General features: G+C 44.0%; 1 protein-coding gene across 4 annotated transcripts in view; it reads right to left on the bottom strand.

Moving 5' to 3' along the window:
- The window catches only part of CPQ (carboxypeptidase Q), a 202,093-nt gene that overhangs the window by 136,882 nt on the left and 37,412 nt on the right, over window positions 1–27,799 (bottom strand). For all 4 annotated transcript variants that reach the window (XM_087825150.1, XM_016198465.2, XM_087825152.1 and 1 more), the window contains exon 3: window positions 19,970–20,177. In XM_087825150.1, the coding sequence (XP_087681276.1) occupies window positions 19,970–20,177 (208 nt within the window). The remainder of the gene's footprint in view (window positions 1–19,969; window positions 20,178–27,799) is intronic.

The raw sequence follows: 27,799 nt of genomic DNA, 5'->3' as shown, positions 1-27,799 counted from the left end.
GAGTTTAATACTGGCAACTTGCATTTAAGAAAAATTGAACCTCCTTTCTCATCTGTGCTCTAACTGTTCTCAGACCCTGTGGGTCTATTTAAAATCAATCAATATCATCTGAATTTCTAACAAAGTCCAACAGAGAATCAGTCACACAGCAACTCTCGAGAGAGCTCAGCTTAAGAAGCAAGGGCATGTCGCAACCCCTCCAAAGTCAAGTGAACTGAAGTTGAGTGGAACAGGAATTCAATAAATGGCCGTCTTTCCACAGGGCAGCATATTGACCAGACACCAGAAAGGGTCCTCCAGGGCCCCTCTCAATGCACTTATCAAGGAAGGAGATACCTGGGTATCGGCACATCATTTCTGCGCTGCTGCTCAAAGCTAAGTCATACCTAGAAGAGCCTCCTGCTCTGGTCTTCTGTCTCAAGACAGAGCCAGCTCACCAGGGTGTCCTACTCTCCACACCTGGCCCTCCAGGCGGACTCTAATGTGGTCTCCTTGAGTGAGAGATCGAGCCTCTCGAAGCAGTCAAACTAGCTGGAGCTCAGCCATCATTCAGGGGACGGGGGACTCTATGCTGAATCCTTGAGGCAGGGCCACCATATGAACCAGGGCTCCAGCTTTGACACTAACAAACAGTATGACCCATAATCAGGCTCAGCCTCAAATTTCTTATCTGTAAGATGGAGATAATATCTTGCTCAGAGTGTTGGAGAGTATTCAGAAGAGAGCGGAAAGAACAGATACTCAGATGTGACTAGTAGCGTCCGATGCCCTTCTCCACATCCCACAGTCCTAATCCTTTACATTTTATCACCACAATGAATCTAGTGTCAGCACTGCTATCAGAATAAAAGTTCCAATTCTAAACTCTAATCACATCACTCCCTAGTCAAAATTTTCAAAGGCTTTCCAACGCTTATACTAAACTCAAATCCAGATTCCTAAACTAGCTTCTTACAATCCACCAAAATCTGATTGTAGGCTACTTTTCTGGTCTTAAGTAATTCCATTCCCCCAAATTGAGACAGCTTAACTACTTATGACAATATTTGCTACCACTTATTGAGAACCAGAGAGTTTACATGCATTATTACCAGCCTTCACACACACACGCTAAATCATTAGTATTGTCCCACTTAAAGATGAGACGTCTGAGGTTCGGAAAGCTTAAGTAACATGGGCATAGTCTTATATTTATAAATAAAAAGATATGAAGGTATATCTGTGTGACCCCAAAGTCCATTGTTTCTCCACCGCCTCCCCACCCCCACCCCCACCCCCACCCGGTAACAAGTCCTCAGCCATGCTGTCCCCTTGTATGGCTTTGTCCTGCCCTTACCTCGCCCAGAGTGCTCACAGCCCCCATTCTCGCTGCGACCCACCACTTGTTGACGTTCAAACCAACTTCCACGATCAATGAAAGGACTCTCTTCTCCATGAAAACTTCTCTGATTTATTTGCCCTCCCTCCCTCCACTCAATTCCACAACAACCAGAAGTATTTTTCCAACAAATGCCCACGATACCTTCGTTTGTGCTTCCTTTAAAGTTTGAATCTCACCTCATCTCGTGTGTGTCTTGGCTTTCTCTAGCCCAGCCTGCTCTCCCTGAGGCCCCTCACTCCCAGGCTGCTGGGCCAGTGTTTTTGTCACGTACATCCCAGTGTGGGTGGCGCAGAGGGCCGGACACCTGGATAATCCTCTCATTTTTGTTAAGTGAATAAATGTGAATTTAATTAAACACGCCCGGTTTGCCTGAAATAGGCACACCTGTTCAACACGTGGCTCCACACACCACTGGGCATGTTCTCGGCAGCAACTCTGATGCCAGAATTAGCAAAGGGAAGTGAGAATGTGAAGAACTTATCACACCCAGTGCCATCCTGGTCATGTCCCTACGTCTTCTGTGTCACAGTGCACCGATTGGGAAATAGGAAATCTTGCAAGTTTTAGTGACCTACACAACCTTCCTCAGCCCTTGTCGCTTTCCCTCCTTCTGTTCCAGTTTTGTCTGGTCAGCAATGTCCGCATCCGGTCCATTAACTTTCTGCCCCTTTCATGGTTATTGCCAACTTCCCGCTTAGACCTAGTCACAAGCGTCTACGTTCCTGGTAAAACGCAGAGCCCTTTCTTAGGTAACCGGCTGTATGATTCTGCTCCTAACTGGAGTATTTTGTTTGGTTTCTATTTTCTATAGTCTAAAATGCTCACGCTGGCTTAGAATTCAATGCAGGCAATTTTTAGAGCACAGTACCTACCACCCAAAGTGTCACAGTCTTACTCACTTTTCTGTGACCAACGCAAAGCCCGGTGTCTCATGCTTAGAAGTGATTTAACAGCTGCCCAATGAAGAGTAAATGACGACTCCCGAGGAGACGCTGCTTTATTCCTGACCCCTCCTCCACTATATTTCGAAGAGTTAAACTAAATCAAAATTCAAATTTTTAAAACTCAAAATAAATCAGCATTTATTACCAGGCAACTCACATTGAAAATCCACTTACTAGGTTTGAAAATAAGCTCTACAGCTTTTGTTGTTAGCGTGGTAGAAAGTATATGAATGCTGCCTAAAACTAAGCTAGTACAAAGGAAAAAGAAATATAATCTTTTCCATTAGAATTTTAGGTTAAGTGTCCGGAGGTCTGAGACGTCCTACCTCCTACCTGTTCAGCAAAGCGCTTAGTTCTACCCCACAGTGAGAGGGGACCCAACACAACTATCCCAGCAGATGCACCCTATGGAATGGAGCAGGCTCTGTAGGCGGGACACATTTGCACATCCCAAGTTCACCAGTGTCAACCTTTCCCACTGCTCAATATCAATAAATGCTTAGAAAAGGCTACCTCCCCACTCCCCATGCCCTGGCAAGAAAAGGGACTGCTATTGAGCCAAGGAGCTTGAGGGAATCTGCAAAGATATTCAAATACACCAAGGAACCATCCACAGGACTGACTGTAGGCCCAGCACGTGGGACAATCACTGATATGAATTAGCAGCAGGCCCCCCCAGGTTCGGAGCAGTGGCCAGTATTCTGTCAGTGCAATAACAGCTAAGCTTTCAGCTGGGAAATTGCCTGCATTGGAAATATGCTATTATTGGTGATTGCTTTTCTACTGAATGTCTACTCACTGCTTACTTACATCTCTCCCCTGGTGTTTTAGAGGATGTGTTGAAGTCTTACAATCCACTGCATGATAGTCTAGCACATTGTAAAAGTGCTGAAAGTACCCTCAGGATAGCACCAGGGTGGAAGGGGCCCGGGCAGCGTAGCAGGTAAGCCCTCCATGTGCTCAGCATCTCGGAAACAGTCAACAGGCCTCCCCGTGTTCCTAACAGAGCTATTTGGTACTAGGCCCAGCCAAGATTGCACGCAGACCGAAAAAGTATTGGTCCAGTTGAAAGGAAGCCTCAACCCTAAGATTCACGTTTTAATCATTTTGGAAAATAATTTGCCCATCTCTAGAAAACTAAAAAGTCACATTTTTCAACTCAGAAATTCCAGATATTAGTAACTGTCATAAATAAATAAGTGCACAAAGATGCATACACTTGGATTTTAGTGGTAAGATTGTAAAAGTGAAAAACTGGAAATAATCAGCATGTCCATAAATCGGGAGAAGGCTACATAAACTATAGGAGACAGTATATCACACAATGAAATAATCGGCCGGATTTAAAAGCAGTGAAAGAGAATTTCTACTTCTGGGTATAATGCATTGTTCATAGCAGGCCAACATTTAATAAAATACAAAAGAGCCCTGGCTGGTTTGGCTCAGTGGTTAGAGGGTTGGCCGAAGGGTGAAGGGTTTGATTTTCTGTCAAGGGCATGTACCTGGGTTGTGGGTTCGCTCCTCGCCCGGGGTCAGGATGGGTGCAGGAGGCAACCAGTCAGTGTGTCTCTCTCACATCCATGTTCCTCTCTCTCCCCCTCCCTCCCTCCCTTCCACTCTCTGAAAAAGCAATGGAAAAAATATACTTAGCTGAGGGTTAACAACAACAAAAACCACGCAAAACAAACAAACCAAGAATAGTGAAATAAATTACATTTAAAGCTAATAGAGAGTTACTGAAGCATAAAGGGCTAAAAAAAAAGTAAGATTGCAGAAAGAAAAGATTTCAGAGGTGACCTGAGTATGTGCATGGGGCCATCTGCCAGTCCAGAGCTGGTGCACACCAGAGGACCAAGAAGACAGGAGCAGGATAGGCCCAGGCCAAGGACGTCTGTGGGGACAGAGAAACAAGCAGATGCTTGGGCAGCCTCGGTCTTCAGTGACACAAGTGGAGACTTGAGGGGCCTGACTACAGAGTCGGTCTTTCCGTTAAGTTGCTCGTCAACTTCTGAAGCAGCACAGGGTCGAAAACTACAAAGCAAAGCCAAAATCTCTGGAAAGCAGACCAGAAATTTTGTATTCTGTCAGAGTTAAAGATTCGAAGACCTACCAGGCCTTTAAATGAAAGCCCGGAGGGCCTGCTCCAGAAACAGGGAGAGCCAGAAGCAGTCTGCGTCTTAACAGCATTGCCTCCTCTCCTGATGCAACTTGGTCTGTAGTTGGATTAAGGTGATCAGTCCCTCGACGATTTCTCTAATAAAGGTAAACCTTTAAATACAGCTTGTTATAAATTGGTTTTTAATTTTTATTTATTGATTTGAGAGACAGAGAGAGGGAAAGGGTGAGAGAAAAAGAGAGAGAAAGAGAGAAACATGGACTTAGCTGCTCCACCTACTCGTGTGTTCTTTGGTTGATTCTTGTATGTGCCCTGGCTGGAACTCGAACCTGCAACTTTGGCATATTGGGACGACTCTCTAAGCAACTGAGCTACCCAGCGGGGCAGGATCCTCTATGGCTTTTAAAAACAATGCCTGGCATGCAAACAAATATTATTAGGCAAAATACAAAACTACACATTTACATACCATATACACACCCATACACACTACTTACACACACATGCATACGTCAATGCATGGAAAGCCTAGAAGAATATACATAAAACTCACATCGGTGATTTTACCTAAGGATACTGACTGGAACACAGTCGTAGGGGGTAGACAAGGGGAATACTTACTTATCTGTGTTGTTCGAATCTTATTTTTTAAAGTAGTTAATTCTCAAAACTAGTTCAAGGGTTTAGTCACCTTGGAAGCAGAGAGATACACGTGCCTTTCTGCATCACAGGAAAAAGGCATTGATTTCGGCAGCTGGGAACTGAGTGGGGCAGCTGCCCATCTGCCCTGATAGGGTGCAGGAGGGAGGCTTGCGGGGGTGACGGGAGTGGGGGATCTCATCTTATTAACTGCCCAGCTGTGGGGGTCTCGGTCATATCCCTTTATTCATACAAGTTTTCATTAGTGATTTCATTTGGGTAGAAAAAGAAATAACATTCGGGATATTTGACACTTGCTATGCAGAGAACTTGGAAGTGAAGCAAGGAATTGGCAACAACGGTTAAACGCAAAGTAGGCAGAAGATTCTCTGATAAAGGCAGACACCTGGCCGTCCTGATGAGGCCTGGCGCAGCTAGAGGAAGCTAGCAGTCTACGGGCAAAACTCGCAATTAGAAGCTGGGGGAAGCGTGTCGGACACCCCGAAAGGCCTGGATTCCCCAGAGAAGTATCCACACCTCCCTCCCCTGTGTCCTCACAAGACTTCCTATTTCTCTTGTTAGCCTTAGGACATTCTTCCCTGAGACAGAGTCCACATCTTCTCTGCACTCAACACCGGGGCCCCAGAGGACAGACACTGCGTCGAGTGGCTCTCAGCATCCTGCCTCACTCCCAGCCATGTGCACACAGGCTTCGGGCTCTACACTTGCTTGGCATCTAAGCCCAAATCAAGATATTTCTTAGTAGTGCTCATCAGCAGGAAAACAGCCAGCCACTCACACTGCAGGGCACCGTTCACTGAAACAATGGGTTCGGAGTTAGGAGCTGAGTATCTACTATCTGTTTAGCATTATGCTAAACTCAGGTCTTTGCAGCACAGAGACTGTCATGACTCATCTCCTCCTTGCCTGCCTTTCCGAGGGCCTTGCTTCCCTTTTCCCCTGGGGGTGTTCCACTGAGTGGGTCAGCGATCTTGAGTTATGGGGGACACGGACGGAGAAAAGCAACAGGGGGCAAACCCTGAGGAGCAGTTCCCAGCGGAGGCCCAGTGCACAGAATAAATGTTTATTGACTACCTGACAACCGAAGAGTCTGTGCTGGCTGAAACGTGGGCAACAGTTTATAAAAGGGCGACTGGAAAATGCCGAGCTACCGAGCGGTCAGGGAAGGTGTCTCACTTTCCATTTGGAGGGCTGACCAACAGCCCAGGGAAAATCCCCCCTGAGCGCGCATCCTACGGAAGCAAAAGGCTGCTGACGGGCAAACAGAGCTCTTCTGAAATCTTCTGTTCCAAGCAGATGCTGTGGAAGAAATGACTTCATGAGAGGTCTAAATATGGTCCTTCAGCAGAGAAGGGGGGTGTTTTTCCTGCTTTGTTTTTTAATAAACATGCAGGCGCTCCTCAGATCCCTCTGGGCACTGCTTTCTGGCGCTCCGTGTTTATGTCTATTTACTTATTTACTTGCAGTTTTGTAACCCATTTCTTTCTTTTTATTTTTCTTTTATTGTTTTTTAATTTTTTGATTACAGTTGACATTCAGTGTTATATTCCTCTTACAGATCGGCTTTATCTCTAGGGATCTTAAAGCACTATTGGCTGCCAACTTTTCCGCAAGGCTGTTTGTGCCTGGGCAGATCCGTAGGTGGGCTGCCCAGGCCTATGAACGAGGCCAGGGAAGCGGGTCAGTTACAGGCCTGTCCGGGCGGAGGCGATGGGTCCGGGCAGCTCCGGCCCGCATGAGAAAGGAGGGCCTTGGCCAGCTCCCCTCGCCAGGCCCATTGCAGAGATAGCCAGACAGTTACGAGGGCGCCCCGGAAACCAAGCCCGCCTCTGGGCGAGCCCACCCCTTAGAATTTCCTGGGCATGTACCACCTCCTTAGCGCTACACAGAGAACAGAGAAGACCTGCTCCTGCTCTCATGGGAGTTACGATCTAGTGAACACACGCAGAACAACAGAACTAGAAAAGGGATGTCTCCTTAACCACCCTTCTCATTCTCTTTCACACAGCAGTGATCAAAACCTGAAACAACTAGGTTTACACAGTCACGGCTTCCAGAATGCAGGCTACGTGCCTGCAGAGGTCACTCTGTCCTGTTCTCCTCTGTAGCCCAGCCTCAGGCTAGGCCTGCTCCATGCAAAGTACTCAGTAATATTTCTATATGCATCCAGGGTACCAGGCACTGTTTTAGATGCCGAGAATAAAGCAGGTCCTCAGTGCCTGGTAGGGTAAACGAGGTTCCATCTTTCACTGTACCTAGAGCGTAGGGGAGAAAAGAGGTAGCAAAGCAGTGCACAAATAAATAAGCAAGAGAATATCAAATAAAAATAAGTGCTGTTAAACTCAGCCAGTGTGGCTCAGTGGTTGAGCATTGATCCATGAACCAGGAGGTCACGGTTCGATTCCCAGTCAGGGCACATGCCCAGGTTGCGGGCTCGATCCCCAGTAGGGGGCATGCAGGAGACAGCCGATCAATGACTCTCATCATTGATGTTTCTCTCTCTCCCTCTCCATTACTCTCTCTGAAATCAATTAAAAAAAAAAAGTGCCATTAGGAAAAGAAAACCTAGCAGTCACTCTTGAATACTTTTTCCCCCCTCATCACATCCAATCTACCAGCAAGTTCCCGACGGCTTTGTCTACAAAGTAGCCCAATCTGACCACTGCCTACCATAGCCCACTGCTACTACCATAATCCACCGCTACCAGCATAACCCACCGTTACTACCATAATCCACCGCTACCAGCATAACCCACCGTTACTACCATAACCCACTGCTCCTACCATAATCTGGCTGCTATAATTTCCCATCGGGGCCCATGCAGCAGCCTTCTAAATGTCTGGTCTTCTTAGTTCCATTCCTGCTCCCCACAATCTACGTCTCACCCCGCAGTGGGTGACTTCCTGGAGCATAAATCAGATTGTATCACCCTTCTGCTCAAAACCCAGTTCCATTAGGGTACAGAGCAGGCTCCGAACCAGGAATGACACGACTTTTCACGAAGATGTGGCCCTGCTGACCTCCCTGGCCAGCCACGTCCTACTTCTCTCCCCCTGGCTACCCCTGTTCGCACCATACTGGCTTCTCTCAGTGTCGGAAACAGGCCAAATGGTTCTCCCTGCTGAGTTTTCCCACTAGCTCTGCTCAAAAGGCTCCTCGCCCACATTTCTGTGTACAATGCCATCAGCTGGTTTCACCCAACTATGGGATTCTTAATACCAAGTACATGTATTATTTAGTACAAAACTAAATAATAAAGAAAAGTGTGTGCGTCTACACTGTTTGGTACTTTATTTCTTCATTCACAATAAGCCTTTTCCATGAATAAGTTTCATCACTCAACTGCCAACAACATCAAACCTTCCAAAACATGTAAATTCAGAGCCAAAGCTTACAGGCTGAAAAAATAAAGGTTCTCATGTAAACCAAATATTGACCAAAAAAAGAAAAATCGATGCCCAGCATTAAAACCATCTGCTCTGTTTGTGTACCTAAAATATCCATTTGTACTGCTCTTTCAGAAGGTCCGTTAAGTGGCCAGTGACAGCACAGTGTGAGGCTGAGGGAAAGAATTCCACTGTAAACATAAGCAAACAGCAAATGTCACAAGAGTTACCAGTGCTCAGAGCAGAAATTCCGCCTGTGTCTACAAAGGTTGATTCCTCTCTTCCTGCTCTCAGGGCATGTGAAGAATATAATGATTCATAGAGCAGAGCCTGCCACAGTGCCCTGGCCTTGAATTCTAGAATGTTCTACTTGGACCAAGGAAAATCTTACCTTCCTTTAAATACCTTCCCCTGACATTTATGGTCACAGATTCTCTTTCTAGCAAGTGAGAGCCAACAAAATCGATCAGACTGAGTGGCAAATAGGGAAGGACGTTTAAGGACACTTCACTCATATCTTGGCAAGAACTGCCAAACTTTAGCCATGATTGGGGATTGTCCGAAACTGTCAATTTTTTAAAATTTAGGTAATGGATTTAGACATTAAACAAATATGCTCCCTAACAGGTCTGGGAAGCATCAATGATAATAAACATGAGTAAGAGGCATAAAGCTTCTTCAAATATGTGCCAAAGGATTCTGGGAAGCATCTGTGGCAGTGGCATATGTACTAGTAAGTACCGGCCACACTGCTGGGGGGATGCAGGCATCTTCCGCTGAGTCACTATCAACAACTCTTTTCCTTGACAACTTCCAAGAAGAACTGTATTTGTATTTCAAGGTTTCCATTGGGTCAACCACAAACAAATAAGAACAGGGGAGACAGAGACAGACAGGCCACCTGGAACGTGGTCTGGGTGCTTGATAAGAGCGACTGCAGTCCCGCCATCTGGTGTGTCCTGCCACTTGTCATCCAAATTGCTGTTCTCCTGAACAAATCTAGCTTCCCCTTAGTTCAGCTTAGATGAGCTCATATTATCTGTCTGACACCTGTCAAAAGAAGAGGGAAAGTTTTCTCTACTCCCTGAATTGAAGGGGAGAGGGAGGCAGGGAGAGGTAGAGAGGTGAACAGAAGGAAGACGGTAAGGAGGTGGGATGTGCGTAGAGCAGAAGGAACTCCCTCTTGAGAGTCAGTATCTGATAATCCTCACCTACAAATTTAATGCCAGAAGGTGGCAAACGAAGGAAAATCACCACTTCCAATCGTATTAGCTAGGAACACGTGATTGAACTCATGAAACATGAAAATAGTACAAACTACCTTCAAGCTAACCTAGTATCATTTTTGTCTGTTTGTTGTGTATGGTGTATTGTTTTGTTTTGTGTTTCGTTAAGGAAGTGGGAAAATCTGATCTGCTTTGACAGCAGACCAATGCTCTTTTCCATCCTAGCTGGAACAGGATCTGATAACAGGAGAGGGCGAGTGGCTGAGTAATTTCATTAACCAAGTCTTGATTTTTGAGGTTGGCACATCTGCTGCTTCCTCCCTAGGTCTTGGGGAGCTGCCAGTATGGGGCAAAAGAAGTGATGATAATGGGCTGGAGCTGCCACGGGGCAAATCTCTGGATGGAGAGAGATCATAAATGGTTGCCAGAGGGGTACTGCCTGGGTCTTTACCTTTCAAGTGGGAAGGTGTCAGAAGATGTAATTTATTAACTGTTATCTGCCACGGGGAGGTACTGAATAAAGAGGAGGTGGGGGACAAGAAGGAAGGGTAGGAAATAAGCGGGCCTCGCAAAGGAAAGTCAAAATCCACCCTCCAAAGCCAAGGGCCCAAGACTGTAGCGGTGTCTTCCAACCTGGCCAGCGTCGTTAATGCTAGCGTTGGCGCACTTGTTGGCAGTTGTGTCCTTCTCTTCTCTCAACCTGGTCTTCTCAGTCGGAACACACTGTTTTGGTTTCGTTTATAACATTTACTAAAGTGATCTTACAAAACCCCTTATCTTGGAATATTTTCCCTTTATTTCCAGTTTAGTTAAAAGACCTTTTCCAAATGTCCTAGGCTACAGCCTTGACCAGTTTATGCAAATGGAAAATGTGTCTAAAGCTCCTTGCCTCCTAAGGCTCTTCTAAGGGTTCAGTTGAGCCCATATTTATAAAGCACTCAATACTTAAAAGCTGTTTAATATGTGTTCGCTCTTTTGTCTTGCCCTCTTTGAATTAAGAGATTCCTAGAACTTTCCGCAGAAAAATCTAGAGCAGTAATGGGCAGTAGTCAGGCACACATCCATACGCTTGTTTTAAATCCAATTAAAGATAAAAATGGATGTAACATCACAACGCCTATTTGGGGCATTCATGAGAATCAGTGTCCCTTTTAAATATTATTCCGATGGAACAGTATTTTAAATGCCCCATGGTGTTATGGATACAGCTGGTGCTAAGCAACATGAGGCATGTAAGCAGTAAAGATCCATTTCACAGCCTCTTTTCTTAGCAGGAGAAGAGATGGCATTTCATTGCCCTCTCCTCCCTGGAGATTAAAAACCAAGCCCCAGAGGAGAGCCAGGCAGGCAACTGATGTATAGGCTCCTTCCCTGCTGAGGAAGGAAACAAAGCCTGTAAAAAGCTCGCCTCTTCCCAAGGTGAGGCTGCATTTCCGAGACAGTGCTCCGGGCACGCCTCGCTTTGCTAGAAGTCCTATCAGAATGAGCGGAGCGGCACTAGCATGTGGCATTTAGAAGCTCACTGAATAGTCTAACCCTTAAAAATAGCTCTTTGAAATCAATAAAAACATATTAAAAAAAAGTGTCGGTATACTAAAATATCAAAAGGCTAGGGAAAATTCCAGATTAAAGGAGACTAAAGATACATGGCAGCTAAATGTAGTGTATGTCTTTGATTGAATTCTAAATTTTAAAAAAAGCAGGGACATTACTGAGAGTGGGAGATTATTGGGAAATCAAAATATGCATGGACTATGCATTATGTAGCATTTATATAACAATGCTAAATTTCATTGTAGGAAAATGGTCTTGCATTATGCTAGAGAAGGTGGTCCTTATTGCGAAATGCACGTTAGTATGTTTATGGATAAAGTGCTCTCCTGGCTACACCTGCCTACTCATGTAAGTTCAGAAAATGAGAGAGATCGTGTGCAAATGTGGCAAAATGTAAAATACTGACTGTGGATGAAAGGCATGTGATAAATTAAATCAAACCAAGTCTTGATTTTGAGGTTGGCACATCTGCTGCTTCCTCCCTAGGTCTTGGGGAGCTGCCAGTATGGGCAAAAAAATCGATAAATTAAAAGTCATCAAAATTTAAAACTTCTCATCAAAAGTTAAGCCAGAGAACAGACAAAGAACAGGCAAGACACGAACTGGGTGAAAATATTTGCAAAACATATGTCTGAGAAGATGTGAACTCATACCTAGAACATGCGAAGAATGCCTGCTACTCAGTATTTTTAAAACAACCCAACTATAAAATGGGCAAAATTCACGAGCAGACTTTTCAGAAAGGAAGATAGAAATGACCAAGGAGCACGTGAGAGAGCGCTGGGCACCGTTAGTCAGCAGGGCCGCGCCGATCAGCACCCCGCGAGGTGCCAGCCGACACCCGCCAGAGTGGCTAATATTAAACAGACTGACGCCCCCACATTTTAATGAGTGTGGAGCAACCTGAACCCTCACGCATAGCTGGTGGCGATGTAACATGGTGTCGCCTCTCTGGAAAAAGTTAGGCAACTTCTTTCAAAGAGTACATGAGTCATTTCAACTTTACCACAGATTCATATTTTTCAAAAAAAGCAAGTTGGGGGGAAAAAAATCTGTGATGCTTTAGAATGTGGCTTCAGAAAATAGACATGATTCAGTATCTATTGGTTTACAGTTGGTTCTCTATTCTCTTGACCTTAGATCATTTTTCTTAATAGTTACTCATTCAAAAAAAATCTTGAGTTCCCACCATGGACCCAGCCATCTCCTGTGTACTGAGAATATAACGTTGTACAGGAAAGACAGGCTCCAGTCCTCATGGAATTTATATTGTCATAGAGAGGCACATATTAAGCAAGTGGATCGAGAGGAGAATAGATAGAAATAAGTTACCAGAAGTTATTAGGACTCTGAGTACACAGTGGAAGTACTAGGTAAGAGAATTTGAGAGAGTTCTACTCAGGGTAGTCGGGGAAGGCCTCTAAGGAAAAAAACAAAACAAAAACAAAAATAAACAAAGAAATTTTTCAGTTGAGATCTAAAGATTGAAAGGGAGTCAGTCATACAAAAAGCTGGGAAAGCAGCATTCCAGACGAGGGGTCAGTGGGTGCAAAGGCCCTGAGGTGGAAAAGAGCCTGGGAAGTGTTTAAAATAAAACACTTGGGGCATTTTGGTCAGCTGGCCACTGACACCTGGTCCAAGTTACATCTTAGGTATGACTCCCAGGAACAGTACCAAGCAGTCAACGTAGGCCGGAAAGGGTGGAAAAGACAGGGGAGAGTTTTAAGTCAAAGACTGAGGGAGACTACAATAGTGAGTTCCTGAAAGGGGACGTTCAACAGAACCAAGCCCTCGGGAGCCCACACTGAGGAGTGCTGTGGATCTGCTGCTTTTTAAGGTAAGTCGGTTCCCATCAACCTACCTGCTTAGTCCTGTCATTATCTAGTGATGATAACAACAATGCCGACCATAATTCAGTCATAATTCACTGATTACTCCCCCCGTGTCAGGTTCTAGCTCTAGTGCTTGGTTTCATTTAATTCTCTCAACCTCTCTAAGAGGGAAACCCTATTCCGCCCATGTTTCAGATGAGAAAACAGGCTGGGAGTGGTTAGGCGATGTACATAAGGTCACACAACCTCCAAGTGGCAGAGCCTGGGTTTGACCCAGGTCTGATTCCAAATCCCACTCTCTGTATTTTTAATTTTGTAAGTCTCCAAATCCTTCTGGCAGTACCTCCTGTTTGGTACTTTCTTCAGGCGGCTAAAGAAGCTGAAGCGTTCATTTGGATGCAAAAGGACTTTAGTAAGACTTGTCTTTAGCTTTGATGAGCGCGCGAGAGAGAACACAAAAGCACATGCAATTGTAAAAGACTGACTTGATGCTACTCAGAATTACTTTGGTTCATATGCTACACTAGACATTTCCCAAAGGGCACTGCACGAGCAAACAACATTGTCATAATCCTGAAACCTCCATTCAAAATGCATTAATTTCTTTTTATGAGTAGAGATTCAGAAAAACATGCCACAGTGACGTGATCCTTAAGCATTTGCCTTCGATAATCAGAAAGCTGGAAAACGGATGGCGAACATTTATGTACATTTTAAAATTATAAATGCAAAATAGCAGCCAAGAATAAATTTTTATATCAAGGTTATAAACTGATGAAAAATGACAGTCGGTACTAGGAATGCAAACAGACCATTAATTATAGCGGCTTCACAAGGCACCGTCGTGATAGGCAGTTTGCAATACTTCACCAAAATTTACATAACTATATAGCCTCCTCTCTGATTCCAGAGATTCTGTTTTCGATAAGTAGCAATTCAAAAGGTTAGTCTCCTCATCTGTATTATTATTCAACTTCTGTAGATGTGAAATGGCAACACCTTGAATTTACATGTTATGGAACCAGACAGGCTGCTTCCAAATTCTTTTCACTCATTCATTCCAGCAGGACTGTGAGCCTGGTGCTGGGCAGACCCTGGGGCTGAGCAGATAAATGAAAAACAGTATGTCTCCAGGATAACTTCCAACCCAGAGAGAGAAACAGACTAGTAAACACGTAACCCCCCAGAGTTTGGACAAACGAAAGAGGTAGAGATCAAAATGGCTATGTGACATTAGGGGGTGTCTCCCAACCAGAGAGCTGCAATTACAATAGTGATATTAAATAAATTAAAATTTTCTTTCTCTTTCTCTTCCTACCTTCCTTTCTTCCTTCGTTTCTTTTTCCTCCCTTCTCTGCCTCCCTCCCTTTCCTGCCTCCCTCCCTCTTTTATTCAACAAGCAAAACTGGAGACTGATAGCACTCAACGTACATGTAACACCATGGTCGAGGCAATAATGACATCTCTAATCCTCACCAAATGCCAGGAAGAAGGTACAGTTATTTCCCCCATTGCACAGGTGAAACTGAGGCACAGAACGTTTGCACAGTTTGCCGAGGTCACACATCTGGCCAGTGGCTGAACAAAGACCCGGGCACTGCGCCTGCAGAATTGGGGTGCTGGAGTCCACTGCCTGAGCCTATCCATCAGGAGGCAGTGTGCCTGTCACACTACCTGAAGCAATAATAAGGACTCAGTGGTTAAAGAACATTTAGGAATTTCTAACAAAGGCCTCTAAACAAAGAATCTGCCTTTCAAAAATCAGAGAGAGGCGGGGGGAGCGAGATGAGAAGAAAAAAATGGCAGCCTTCAGTGTTCCTCTCCTCTGGTCTCCCCCGTTGGGAGCACAGTGGCCTCCACCTGCATAAGTGATGAGGACTGGCATTCTGCTTGATTACCGTGCATCTGTCAGTAGCCTCAGAGTGAATTCAGCAAACACAAAATAAGGAAGGAAAAGAACCTACTAATCGATGCTGACCCAGTTGCATTATTGTGAGTCACCGGTAGTTTCCTTATTTTGTAATCACAGGCAGGCACATGTGCCCCCTGAATGCAACAATATTTCAAAACAATATAAATCAAGCTTGATAGCTAATTATGCTAAGGTCACACCAAAGAACTAAACCACCGGGACATCAAAAATCCTAAAAAGTCGAAGTGTGAAGTAGCAGCATTAATTTTCTCCCATAAAAAAATCAATGGGAGGGGGGATAGCTTTTTTACTCTGAGAACAAACTGGCTTTCCAAAGTCATCCAAAATAAACCTCTTAAGACATTTCATCTCTGCTCTGAATGTGTTAAGCTGGCCCTCTGATTACAGAAATGTTCATGTTAAATCTCATCAAGATGAAGAATGTTACATAAATTGTAATGTCTTTAATCAGAGCCCTCTTTGAAGCTATTTAACGCTACGCTGTAGCCCAAAGAGTGCCTATATCACATCATTTATGGACTCTATTAATTATCATCACAGGGATTGATTTACACTTTTTCACGGTGCTCTCACCAGATGGTACAGCGCACTCCATAGACATCACCTGGACACACTCCTGTCTCCCCAGCTGAATGTTTAATCAGATCTTAGTCGTCTTCACACTGGGTTGCATCTCTTCACTACACCTCTCAACAGAGCACACAAAGGCCAAGTGATAGAGGACATAAACCAGCAGCATTTACAAAGCCAACTTCTATCAACAACTCATTCCCACCTCAATGAATTCTTACCCAGTGTGGTGATGCAATTTTCACAGTAAAGGGAAAGGACAGCCTTTTGCTCCCTTTGCTGATTAAAATTTAGTCTGTGTTCAATTATCTTGGGCAATGGAGAAAATAACTAGAAAAAAATGTATATTTGGCAACGGGAGTAGGACAGACAAGTTGGCCTCAACAGAATTACTTTCTAAATTATATTTTACTTGGGCTAATATAAAAATTACATTGCCTTCTTGAGCTCAGATGTTGAGAAAGCAGGAGGCAGAAGTCCCAAGGTGTAGCACACTGCAAGAAAGCCAGCCTAGAATTTTAAATTGCCTTGGGTGATCCAAAAAGTGTATAATAGAGAAATGGAAATGCTTAACGGTTTTTCTAACAAAATATAAAAATGGGATTAATGGTACTGTTTCATAGTCGGTTCAAATTCAAAATGTCTAAGAGCCAAACTGATCATGTTGCCTTCAAATCAGCTCCCTCTCCTGAATCTATGTTCCCTGTCATTCTCCAGACCCCACGCTGGGTGGAGGGAAAATGGGAAACTGAGGCAGAGTGGAGAGGGCACATCCCAGCAACAAAAGGACTCGGTAGCTAATTTCCTTGGGGAAGTTTACCGATGTCGCCAGGTCTGGTTTTCCCCTACAAACCACAAATCCCCATTTTTATGTACAACTCATGATGTTAAAATATTGGGCTGAAACTGAATGCAGATTCATCCCACCATTTCTGATCCTTGCCTACTGTAAACTTTGACTCTTCCTCCTTCCCCATCAAATGTAACCAGTCCCCGAGTTCTGACAATTTTTTCATACTGTCCCTCCGGCTGTCCCTTTCCATTCCCATTGTCATCATCTCTGCCCTCGTTATTTCACATCTGCATTATTAGGACAGTATTCAGTCTTCTCTTCTCAAAGCATGCTACGCACAGTCACCAGACTGATCTTTCTAAAACAGCTTCAACTTGCATCAGAATCACCTGGGGGGCTGGTTAAACCACAAGCCCCACACTCAAGCATTTTTTAACTTAATGGGTCTCAGATGGAGCCTGACAGTTGGCATTTCAACAGGCTCCCAGGTTAGGTTGAGGATCTCACGCCACAATTATATTTCTCTGATCTCCTATGAAACCTTCTGGCTCCGGTCAAATTGGTCCACTTGTGTATTACCTGCTGCGTTAAGTGGCCAAGATTTGAAGTTGTTTGAAGGAAAATTTGTCTACCCTCCCAAAGCACGAACCCAAACGACCTCCGAGACATTATGACACGGAGTATGCACAGGACGGCGTGGGACTGCCAGAAAGAGGTATCTCACCTGGGCTGGAGGGGGACATCAGGGAGGGCTCCCCAAAAGAAAACACACTTAAGATGAATCTTGAGGGACACTGTGAGACAGTGACAAAGAATATAGAAGGCTGAGGAGGGGAAGGCACTTGCAAAGTCACGAAACTTTGAGGAAGTGTGATACAGTGGGAAAGTGTGAGTGATTCCTGGCTACTAGAATGTAGAGTGATGTTGGGAAATGGAGCTGCTCAACATGTATTTGTTGAAATGACTGAACCCAGGAGACATGGTAACTACTAGAAAGAACAGATAGGGGGGAAAAAGTCATCAAGGACATCTAACCTAAAAGGCAGAATAGATGACATTCTCTTCATGAAGATAGAAAATGCAGGAGAAAGAAGGGAAATGATGAGTTCAATTTTGGAAGAAACTGACACTGAGGTAGCTACGGAACCTGCACAGAAGAATCAGCAGGTAGCTGGACCTCAGGGTCTGGAGCTCAGGCGCTGGTAAGGAGAGGAGAGGTGGTTGAAGCCACAAGCCTGAGAGGATTGCTCAGGTAGAATATTGTGTCACAGGCCAGGGAAAGAGCCAAAGAGAAAAGATACTGGAAAAGTAGTCAAGAGATAAAGCAATATGATGGCCTGAAAAATGTCCATTTGACAACTAGTCAACTATTTGTGACCTTAACACGTTCCATTTCAATACTGGCAAAAGCCAGGTTCAAATGGTCTGCAGAGTGAATGGGAGGTGAAGACTGAGAGAAAAGAAGGAATATAAAATATTCCTTAAGGGAAATCAACCCTTAGAAACAATCGGCTAGAAGTAGACAAAGAGACAGAGTTTGTTTCATTTGGTTTTAATTCTTCAGGATACAAGACTTAAACAAGCAAATATGCTGAATTCCCTGAACTTTTACTTCCCTGCCTATAAAGTAGGGATAATTGCTCCTTCTGCTTGGTCTATCGGGTTGTTGTCAGAACAAATAAGATGACATATGTGGAAGATTCTAATCTAAGTACTAAGTAAAGGGCAAGGTTATTACGTATTTATAAATGTTGAAAATATGAAGTTATAAAAGTCAAGAGTCCAGTGAAATATGGTTGGCTATAAAATCAAGAAAAATATAATCAGTCTAGATCTAGAAATATTAATAAAAATGTCTCCTTAATACACACTACAAGTTGCTGACCCCAAATCTTAGAGGCTACAGATTCTTAAGTCTTATGCTGGATGAAATTCTTCTGGGGCTCATGGGTTATAGCCCGGGTTTCCAAACGTCTTCATTACACCAGAAAGAAAAAAGTAAAAAGCCAATTAACCCTGGCAGACGGCAGTGCATTAAGTCATCTGGGAGTTTATTAGTCTTATGAGTAGCAGTCCTTAAATAAATATTGCTGGCAGTCACCCAGTTTCACAAAGCAAAAGGCTAGCTCCATAATTTAGGTCTCATGACCAGTGAAATCATGGTGAATGGCAACCGCTCTCTCAGTATGTTATTCTAAGGGGTGACTGAGGTGTTCTGGGATGTCGGCTAGCCATTTTAGGACTTCTGTCCTGGGAAGATTTACCATCCAAAAGAGTATGGTCCAGTCATCATTTCACTAACCACCAAACCTTTAAAGACTCTACAAAGAACATTATTTTTAGCACTATGACATAAATGGACTAGATTTTCTCTCATAAAACTTCCAACATGTCCCATCGTCTTCTTCTGGGAAGATACCTTAACTCCCATAAAAGAAGAAAGTCCCTTTCCTCTCTTCTCTGCACTTTTGGACAACTCCTTCTGACTTGGATTCCTCGTTGCTAATGTGTCCTCTTCAGTTATTTTATTTTCAAGGGTATATGATGCTAATTAAAGTCAAGTAGCTGTGCTTCCAGCTCCAAATAGTCATTGTGCAGAATAAACTTTCCTTTAATAGATAACTAAAGATCCAGTCTTGAGACCCAAATCAACCCTACTTGCAATTATTTTTGCATTTTTAAAAATCTGATAGAGACCAGGCTACAACATGAAAATGCTGCTTCCTTCATCCATGTTTCTCCCACATTTTATCCATAATGTGTGACACTGCCATAGGTAGCTGCTCAACTAGCCAGATGTCTGCAAGCCAGTTTTTAGACCTTTTATCCACTTCGTCCTGAATTTCATCCTAAGACTGAGGGCCAGTAGAGCACTTTGCAAACTACCTCAATCAGAACCACAAAGAAAAAGACACAACTCACGTTGCCCTCAAATAATACCACCAAACATTTATATAGACCTTTTTAGATAATCAAGCATCTTTCACAAGCTTACCTCATGTATCCTTAAAATAATTTTGCAAATTTTTTACTCTTCACCATCACCAATTAATAGAGGAGAATGCTGAGGCCCAGAGAGTTTAAGAACATTTCCCAAGGCCACACGGGTGGTTGAGAGCTGAACCAGTTCTCTAGCCAATGTCCTCTGCTTCCCCAATTCTTTCCACTGCACCATAGCTGGCCCATCACATATCCCTCTATATTCTCATTTCACTTCTCTAGCAACAATGGAAAGAGCCTGGCTTTCTCTGAAGTCATTGAGTCTTTGAAGAGAGACAGCCATGAGTTCAGTTTTCCCACTAATGAAAGCACATAATATATTGGTTACATAAGGAACGTTATGGGGTCATCACAAATGTGGAAAGCTTTTTAAATGAACACACAAATGATGCCTGGAATCCTGAAAAGGCCAAAGAAGACATTACCATCAAATAACCAACCGTGGACCTGGGGGAAATTCCATGAGCATCAGTGTTTTCATTTGAATGGCTTGTTTTTATTTCACGAGGGCTTCTCTTTCATGGAAAACTCGAGGGTTTTTTTAAAGGATTTCAAATTAACATCATGACAAACCTGTAGATGGAGAAGGGAGTCACCGACCGAATGAGGGATGCCAAAGCCCCCACTTTGGCAGCTTCCACGGCGCCCCGGACGCGGTATCGCACTGTACTGGAGTAGTTGGTAAAAGGCTGATTATAAACAACAATCTTCCCTTTTGCTTCTTGGGCCCTTCTCTTCAGCTCATCGAAAGAGGTCACCACCAGAACTTCTGCGATAATGCCTAGAAATAAAAGTCACAGGAGATTAACTTATGGTTTCTGATCAGCCACGTTGAATTGGCACGAAAGGTCACATACGCTCTGTCTGCCACATCTGGAAAACTGGTTTAAGTAGACCAAAGTTTTACAGCCAGTTGCCATGGGAGAAGGATTGTGGGGGTTAGCCAGTTTCCCAAGAGCGAGAAAAGGCATTCAAAATAATGTCACCTACGACTCACAAGGTTTTTCAACTCATTTGACCAGCTGGTATTAAATCACAAATGGCTTGAAAAGATAGGGTGTTTTTTTCCTTCTTTCCCACCCTACGAAGTCAGGAGTTTCACAGAATGACATTAATTATTTATAAAGAAAATGCATTTTAGGAAGCTCCCCTTGGAATTAATGAAACATATTTATCTTTTCATAAAACTATTTTGATATGTTGCTATACAACCTTCATCAACATCATACAAAGGATGGCCATTCATGAAGAATGTTCTTAGAAGCCAATGATCTTCATTAACTTTGAACTAATAGCCAATGTAATCTCTCCCAAGAGCCACAAAAGTCAGCTTGTTTTCTTTGCTCCTTTGCACAAAACATTCTTTAAGGATGTGGAAATTTCCCAAGCTTCTCAGTTTACAGTACGTGTACACACCAGCTCCATCACGATTCTTCAGATAAAATTTTCGAAGATGTTGTATAGCTGTCCTATGATCCTATGGTCTCACTTAGAAGAGGCACGCTATCCTTCCTCATACCACAGGTCCTGCCCTGATTAGGGAACAGGGTTTCACAGGTTCTGAGAAGTCATTCAAAAACTGCCAGACCACTGACGATCCAATTTTATGGAGCAATTAGAGTAACAAAAAACAAAAAAAATATTTAGCAACAAAGGCCAGATGCAGTGGCTAAATATAACCACCTAAAAGAAAGGGGCAGGCGCCTACTGTTTTGTGGCTTCAGACACGCAGTCGTGAAATATGTCAGTAAAACCCAAAGTATCAACATATATTTGGCATCCTTCTTTAGTCTTGCAAACTAGAGAACTGGGTTTTTCTGGAAGCTTAACAGATGTCATTAAAATATTAACTGTTACTTGAAAAATCCTTTTAAAACACACTGCAGTTATAAGAGAATTCCTGCTTTCAATATAGACTCCATCACAACAGACCCTTCAGGCAGGCTCCTCTCCCACTCTATTTCCACCGTACAGACTGAATTTGTACTATTACTTTAAAGTGATTGACTGCAGATCTATAAGCATGTCTCCACCAACATTCAGAACTCAAAATTTAATTTATAATATAAAAAAAATGCAATGTACAATTATGAAAAGTAAGGAAGCCACTAGCTTTTTCACATGATAAATATGTGCCGAACTACAAATAACGGTTTAGCTAGACAGATTTTGAGAATCATAACTTTCCGAAATCTAGAGTTACCTTGAAACTTGACTGGCATTATTATTGGCATAGTATGAGGATTCTGTTGATGGCTTTCAGCTGTTCCTAATCAAAAACAGATTCAATGGTTTAACTAAGGGATGTCCTAGCAATGGGGTAATTTGGCATCTGGACTGGAGCCACTAGAAATGAAGCCAAATTTCTATAAATTTTTATAGGCCACTGCAAAATTCAAGTCATACAAGGGTGGTACTTCTCTCCGGTCTATGCTTCAAGCTCTTTTAACAAATGAGAGAGTGATGGAGCGCTGAAGAGCCAAAACCTAACCTGGACACAAAGCCTGTCACCGTGACCTTAGAGGAGGTGTTCAAATTCATCTGTTTTCCTGAACACTAAGCACCATCTCTGATTCCTCTGTCTCCTTCATCCCCCAAGTCTAGTCAATTCTCGAACACTAATAATTTTACCTCTTAAATAATGATTGGACCCAGGTCCCCTCCTCCACCCATCACAGTCGCTCACATCAGGCCCTTATTATTTCTCTTTTGAATTCCTACGAATCTTTCCTCCTGCAGTCACCCAGCGCCACGGCTGCCCGAGCCTCCAGCCCGGGACCCGCAGATTAAACCTCAACAGAGCTGCCAGAGTGAACTGTTCCAACTGCTGACAATTCAGAGCGGCCTGTGTCCCCATCTCCCCGCCCCCCTTCATCTACAGACCGGTCAAAGACTGTGTCTCTACGCACACAGGACCCCTGTGCTTTCAGATTCCGCCAACAGTAAACTTGAAAGCTCCCATTCGTCATGCAAGTTCACTTCCATGTCCTTGTCACACTATGGTACAACTTGTCAGGTTGACCCCATTCTCCCAATTTCGTCACGTGACAAACACCTATTTGTTCCTCAGGTTGTCATTGAAAAAAATCACTCCTTCAGGAAGCATTCCCTGGCCTCTGGCCTCTTGTCTCATCCCCGACCCCAGGGGAGGCTGGCCCAAGCGGCACCCTACTCTGGACTTGGAGAGTGCCCTGGGCATACCTGGGCATTCGACAGTGAAACTCTGCCTGGTTAAGACTCTCTCAGCTACTTAAACTACAATCTCCTTGGGGTTTGGGGCCATTCTCGCTTTTGTGTGCATCTCCTGGGCCTGACCCAGTGCTTGGCTATGAGCAGCAGTTAGTCAATCAACACCTCCTTGGACGGCACTGCTTTGAATACGGGACCATCGCCTGGGCCTAAAGCATGCCCACAGGAGTGTCATTTTACCTTTCAGGTTTGAGCGCTCTCCCGCGGCTGCTCAGAAGTCCGATTCTCCTGCCACCCAGCGCCCAGCCGCACAGCAGCCAAGCACAGAGGCCTGGGGCGGGCAGAGCAGAAACACGGGCGCCGGGTCTGAAAACTCACCACGCTCTGCCTCTCTGTTAGAGCCTAGTTACCCTCACTTCACGCAAAGTTCTCAGCCTAGTATGTAAGCCTATAAACTATTAGAAACTGCGAATGACAGGGAGAGAGGGGTTTGGGAGAAGATGGCAATAGTACAAGAAAACAGCATGTAAAAGAGCGGGCACTAATAGAATTTTACGCCACGTTGGAAATGCTCGATCGCTGTGATAGCACAGCAGCCGTCAGGCACACATGGCCACTGAAAACTTTAAATGTGACTCATGTGATCAGAAACTGGGTTTTTAATGTCATTTAGTCTAATTAATTTATATTAAAATGTAAATAACCATATGCGTGCAGTGGCTGCTCTGAAGAACTCACAATCACACAGGCTCAGCACCTCTGCCGGCCCTGCGAGCCCGGCTCCACGCAGCTCCATGAAGGCGTGACCCGTGGCCGTGGCCTCCCGCGAGGTCACAGACCAGGAGGACCCTATTCACACACTTCATTTGGAAAGGCAGGGTGTGTACAAACACTTAAGGAAGCTTTTTGCTCCAGTTGAATAAAATAAAACCAGGCCATCTGGAAAACATCGCTCTACAATATCAGTGTGTGTTTCGAGACGTCACACAAAGGAGATACCGGTGTGCTCCTACAGATCAGCAGGCTCTGCTTCCCTTCTCCGCTCCCATCTCCCTTCCTCCCCTTATCCCCTTCTAAGAAACAGCACACGAGAGCCTCCAAGAACTCACAGCCAGTGTCCTAGTCGCCGTGAGGCCCGCCCAGGCCTTGTTTATAACCGCAAACCGCTCCCAGCCCTTACCCGCCTAATTTTTCAGAGAATTTATCAGCATCCAGCTGCATTCACTACAATAAGGTGCGCTCGTGGCGGGTAGAAATGCTAGTCTGTTTTATTTATTAATGTAACCAAAGCGCCTGAAATGGTGCTCGACACATAGTGCATGAAATTCACACAGACTCACAGGCACAAATACACACATGCGTATACTGAGTGAATGAAAATAAACCAAAAATATAAAAGTATAACAGCACCCCATCCCTGGTCACCCTCCAAAAATGCATGCTTCCAAGGAAATTGTGTATTTCTGTATATTCTGTCGGAATAGCTAATGATAATAATGAAAATAATAATAGCCATATCTGAGTGTCCATTGTTTACAGTACTGCTCACAGCAACTCTGCAGATGGGTTACTAGGGGGAAACTGAGGAGCTGCGAGGTACTGAAGCCCAGACATGAAGTTTTGGTTTTCTGAATCCAGGGCTCATGTTCTAACTGCATTGCTATTTTCAAAAATGTGAAATATATCAAAGAAAATCTGAGGCTTTTTATCCCAAGAGGATTAACAAAGGAGAAATAAAGAGATATATTAAGTCCGCTAAGTCATCAGGTTCTCTTAGTCCACCCAGGATCCTGCTCACACGTCAGGATGCTGTTATCACCCCAGGTCCCAGTCCATTAATAGGGGCGGGGCGGGGAGGGGAGGGGTGCTTCCCTCCAGGACAGTCAGCAGGCTGGTGGAGGAGTGAAACAGACTGTGGTAGATAATCCTGAAGAAAATGTGGGACTGATGCTAAAAAAAAGTTCTTTTTATAAAGTGACTCTCTTGGCTCCAGCTGATTACGTGCCTAAAACTCCTCAGGCTCCTTTTCATTCCCCGCACCTAATTTTCCAAGTTGATCAATTTATTTTTCGGCGTGATTACTGCCGCGGCCTCCTTGCCGACAGCAGCTACTGTGGCTCCAGCCGTTTAGCCCACGGAGAACTGCATGAGATTCCAGCTGCAGTCTCCTGACTTGACTCCTCCCAGGAACAGTTAAGAACAGGGAGATGGTGAAGCGAGGATTTTATGTTTTGTGCTATTAAAAGGAAAAGACTACAGACAGAAAAACATGTCTCTGGGGCTCAACTCAGTGGGGTATGTTTTAGGAAACGGAGTCTGATTTCAGAAGACTGAACCCTAAACTGGAAACCCTTCAGGCCCACGCGAAAGGACGCCTAGCTTCTTCCTCTCGTCACATGCGCTTATTGCGAGAGCACCACTAGGTCTGACCGGGCCCAGGTTCACGGCTGGCCGCTCCTGAGCTCAGCCACGGAGAAAGGAGAAGACTTGTTCTTGGAAACAGCGTTTTGGCCTGAAATGGTAAGGAAATTGCAAACTCATGGCAAGACAGATAAAAGAACATCAGAGCAGTCCTTTCTGAGTATCCATTTATTTATGGAGAATATTATGGTGGTAGAACATGTTTTTCATGAAAGAAGAAGCCTTAGAGATTCAAATTCATTCAATAAATTTACAGCCCTCCTACTGGACGGGGCCTCGTGCTGGGCGTTGGGGACGATACAAACTTGAGTAAGTTTCAGTAATATCTTTGAAAATTGTATAACCTGGGGGAGGAACGTAGGTAAACAATACCTTTAAAAAGAGCACAGAATGTCACAAGTGCTACATGAATGTACAAAGTAAAATTTCATGAAACAACAACATAACCCAATATTAATTCTGATGGGGGAACCAAGGAAGCTTCCCATAGGATAAAACTTTAAGGGGGCCTTAGAAGATTTCATTCACTAGGCTGAAAATGAAGAAAGGGGCATTCCTAATAAAGAACAAAGAAGGGAAGGCAGAAATAGTTCGAATATCCGTTCATTTACCATGAGTAGGAGGCTTCCAGCTAGGCCCCAGAGCAGAAAAGGGGATGCTCTAAAATCTCATTTTTAAGCAAGACATGTATGGACCCCCTGTCCTCATGCTCTTAATTCTAAGAAGGCAAGAAAATCAGTCCCCTTGAAACAGATGTCGGGGGGAAAATGTTAAACTCAGCTATTCATTGAGTGAAAGAAGAGTGAGAGTCGAAGCACAACTGCAATGATAGCTGGGGGGTGTGACCCTCCCCTCCACTGTCTCCTGAGATTGGGCTCAAATTAAACCTGTCCGTCAGCCTGGCGAGCAAGCCCAGACCCGACTCCATCAGCACCCACAGGCACAGGAAATTACCATCTTCTCCAGAGAGGCAGCTGTCTGCCTGACAGAGGCCCACCCGAGGAAGAGCCACCAGGAAAGCAACCTGTCTGCTCTGACCTCTAAAATAGAGAATTTACACATCTGTTTGTAAAAGGGAGAGGCACCTACCACGGAAACATCAGGTCTAACTTGACATGGGATGCAGGACACTCAAGGTGCACAGAGACCAACTCAGCCGCAGGAGCAGCAGCAAGCACAGAGCAACCCTCAGCCATGTGACCGCTTAGACTCCAAACCGCCTCCACTGGCCGGGTCTCAACATCAAAGGCACTCACACCTTTGGGAACCTTCAGTAATTTACCGATTCTATCACAGAAAGCGTTCAGAGTCTAAAGCGTGAGATGCATTGTGCTTAAAACAGGTTGTTGTGAATATGGGTGCTTCCTCCCCAAACCACTGGGCACATTGCCTTGTATTGGTGACTGGTGTGGGCGAGTGAAGGCTCTGGAAAAAGTCATTCTCATCAATCCATCTGTTAAGCAGCAGCTGGAAGGTTCTCTGTACCTCGCTCAGCTTCCAGTGGTATTGAAGGAGTAAAATCCACAGGCCTTAGTGGTGAGGGGGACACAGAGGTGAGTTTCTGGGTGCAGGAGACTAAAACAGGACTAGTTATTATGGTCTGGAGGTCATAGCTGGCAGAGAGGAAAACCTTGAGAGGAGGGCTTAGCGTTTTCCAAGATCAGCCTCTGATTGTTTGTCTCTGGCTGTCCTAGTAGCAAGGCTGTCCCCTCCTGTGTGAACGGTGCTGCCCCAGGCACTTCCGAGGACCCCGCTCCAGTTCTCAGGGGCTTCATTATCAAAGGGTCTCTTCTAACTGCTATCACTCCCCGCCCGTAACTATCCGGGCCCAGGTTTATGTTTGCACCCGAGGCATTCAAAACAGTCTGCCCAAGAAATGCTACCTCCCAATCCCACTAACATTTTGATACCCCAAGCAATATTTTACAGCAATTACTTTCAAAGAGAGTTCTTTATTATTCATGAGGCAAGAGACATAGACCAACCACATTTTTTTATAAGCGGCTATAAATTAATACATGCTGTTTAGTGAATAGAGCATCATTTTTGAAGGGGCCTTTAATCCTTTTAAAAATTAATGTAAATTTAATAGTAATTAAAGATGAATAGCTGGGAAGCATCTTTGCTATAGTTTGTTAAGCCAGGAAGGATGCCAAACCATCCTGAAAGCACACAAAGCTCTGAGAAGTTACGACGCTGTTCTCTTTTATGTTTGTTTGTTTTGGAGGAAGGGGAGGGTATAAACAGGAAAATACCTGTGCAAAAAAAAAAAAAAAAAGCTATGATGAAATAAAGTAGTGTAAATATTACTATATTTGAATATTGAAAAGAACCCATTTGGTAAAAATGTAATATTTCTCTTTGGGGACTCCAAAGAGAACTGCCTCATAAGAATGTGCAATGGTATATGAAAATAATAATCTACAAAGAAAAGTAATTATTGGGTTAATATCCCAACTATCAGAGTCACTAATGTGGATTTCTAAACAAAGCCCATAACAAATATTTGGTTTATATTCAAGTTCCTCTTTCTGCTTCCTCCGATTTATACAGTCACTCATGGGAAATTCCAATTTACGTAAAGTAAATAAGTATAAGTACTGCACTTATTACCCAAATATTTTCACATTCTAACCAAAAACACATTTGGATAAATATCTGTAAATGCTGCAAAAATTTAGTGGCCCTTGGCGTATTTGAAAGACTAAGTCAATAAGTCAGCAAATTATTTTAAATTGTTTACTAAGATTAGAAGACAGGTTTAAATCACCTTGAAATAGAAATTTATTAAAA

The sequence above is a fragment of the Miniopterus natalensis genome, chromosome 16 (genome assembly GCF_054644295.1).
Source record: "Miniopterus natalensis isolate mMinNat1 chromosome 16, mMinNat1.hap1, whole genome shotgun sequence".
Classification (NCBI taxonomy): Eukaryota; Metazoa; Chordata; class Mammalia; order Chiroptera; family Miniopteridae; genus Miniopterus; species Miniopterus natalensis.
The sequence above is the reverse complement of the archived record's forward strand: the minus strand, read 5'-3'. Positions and strand labels throughout refer to the sequence as shown.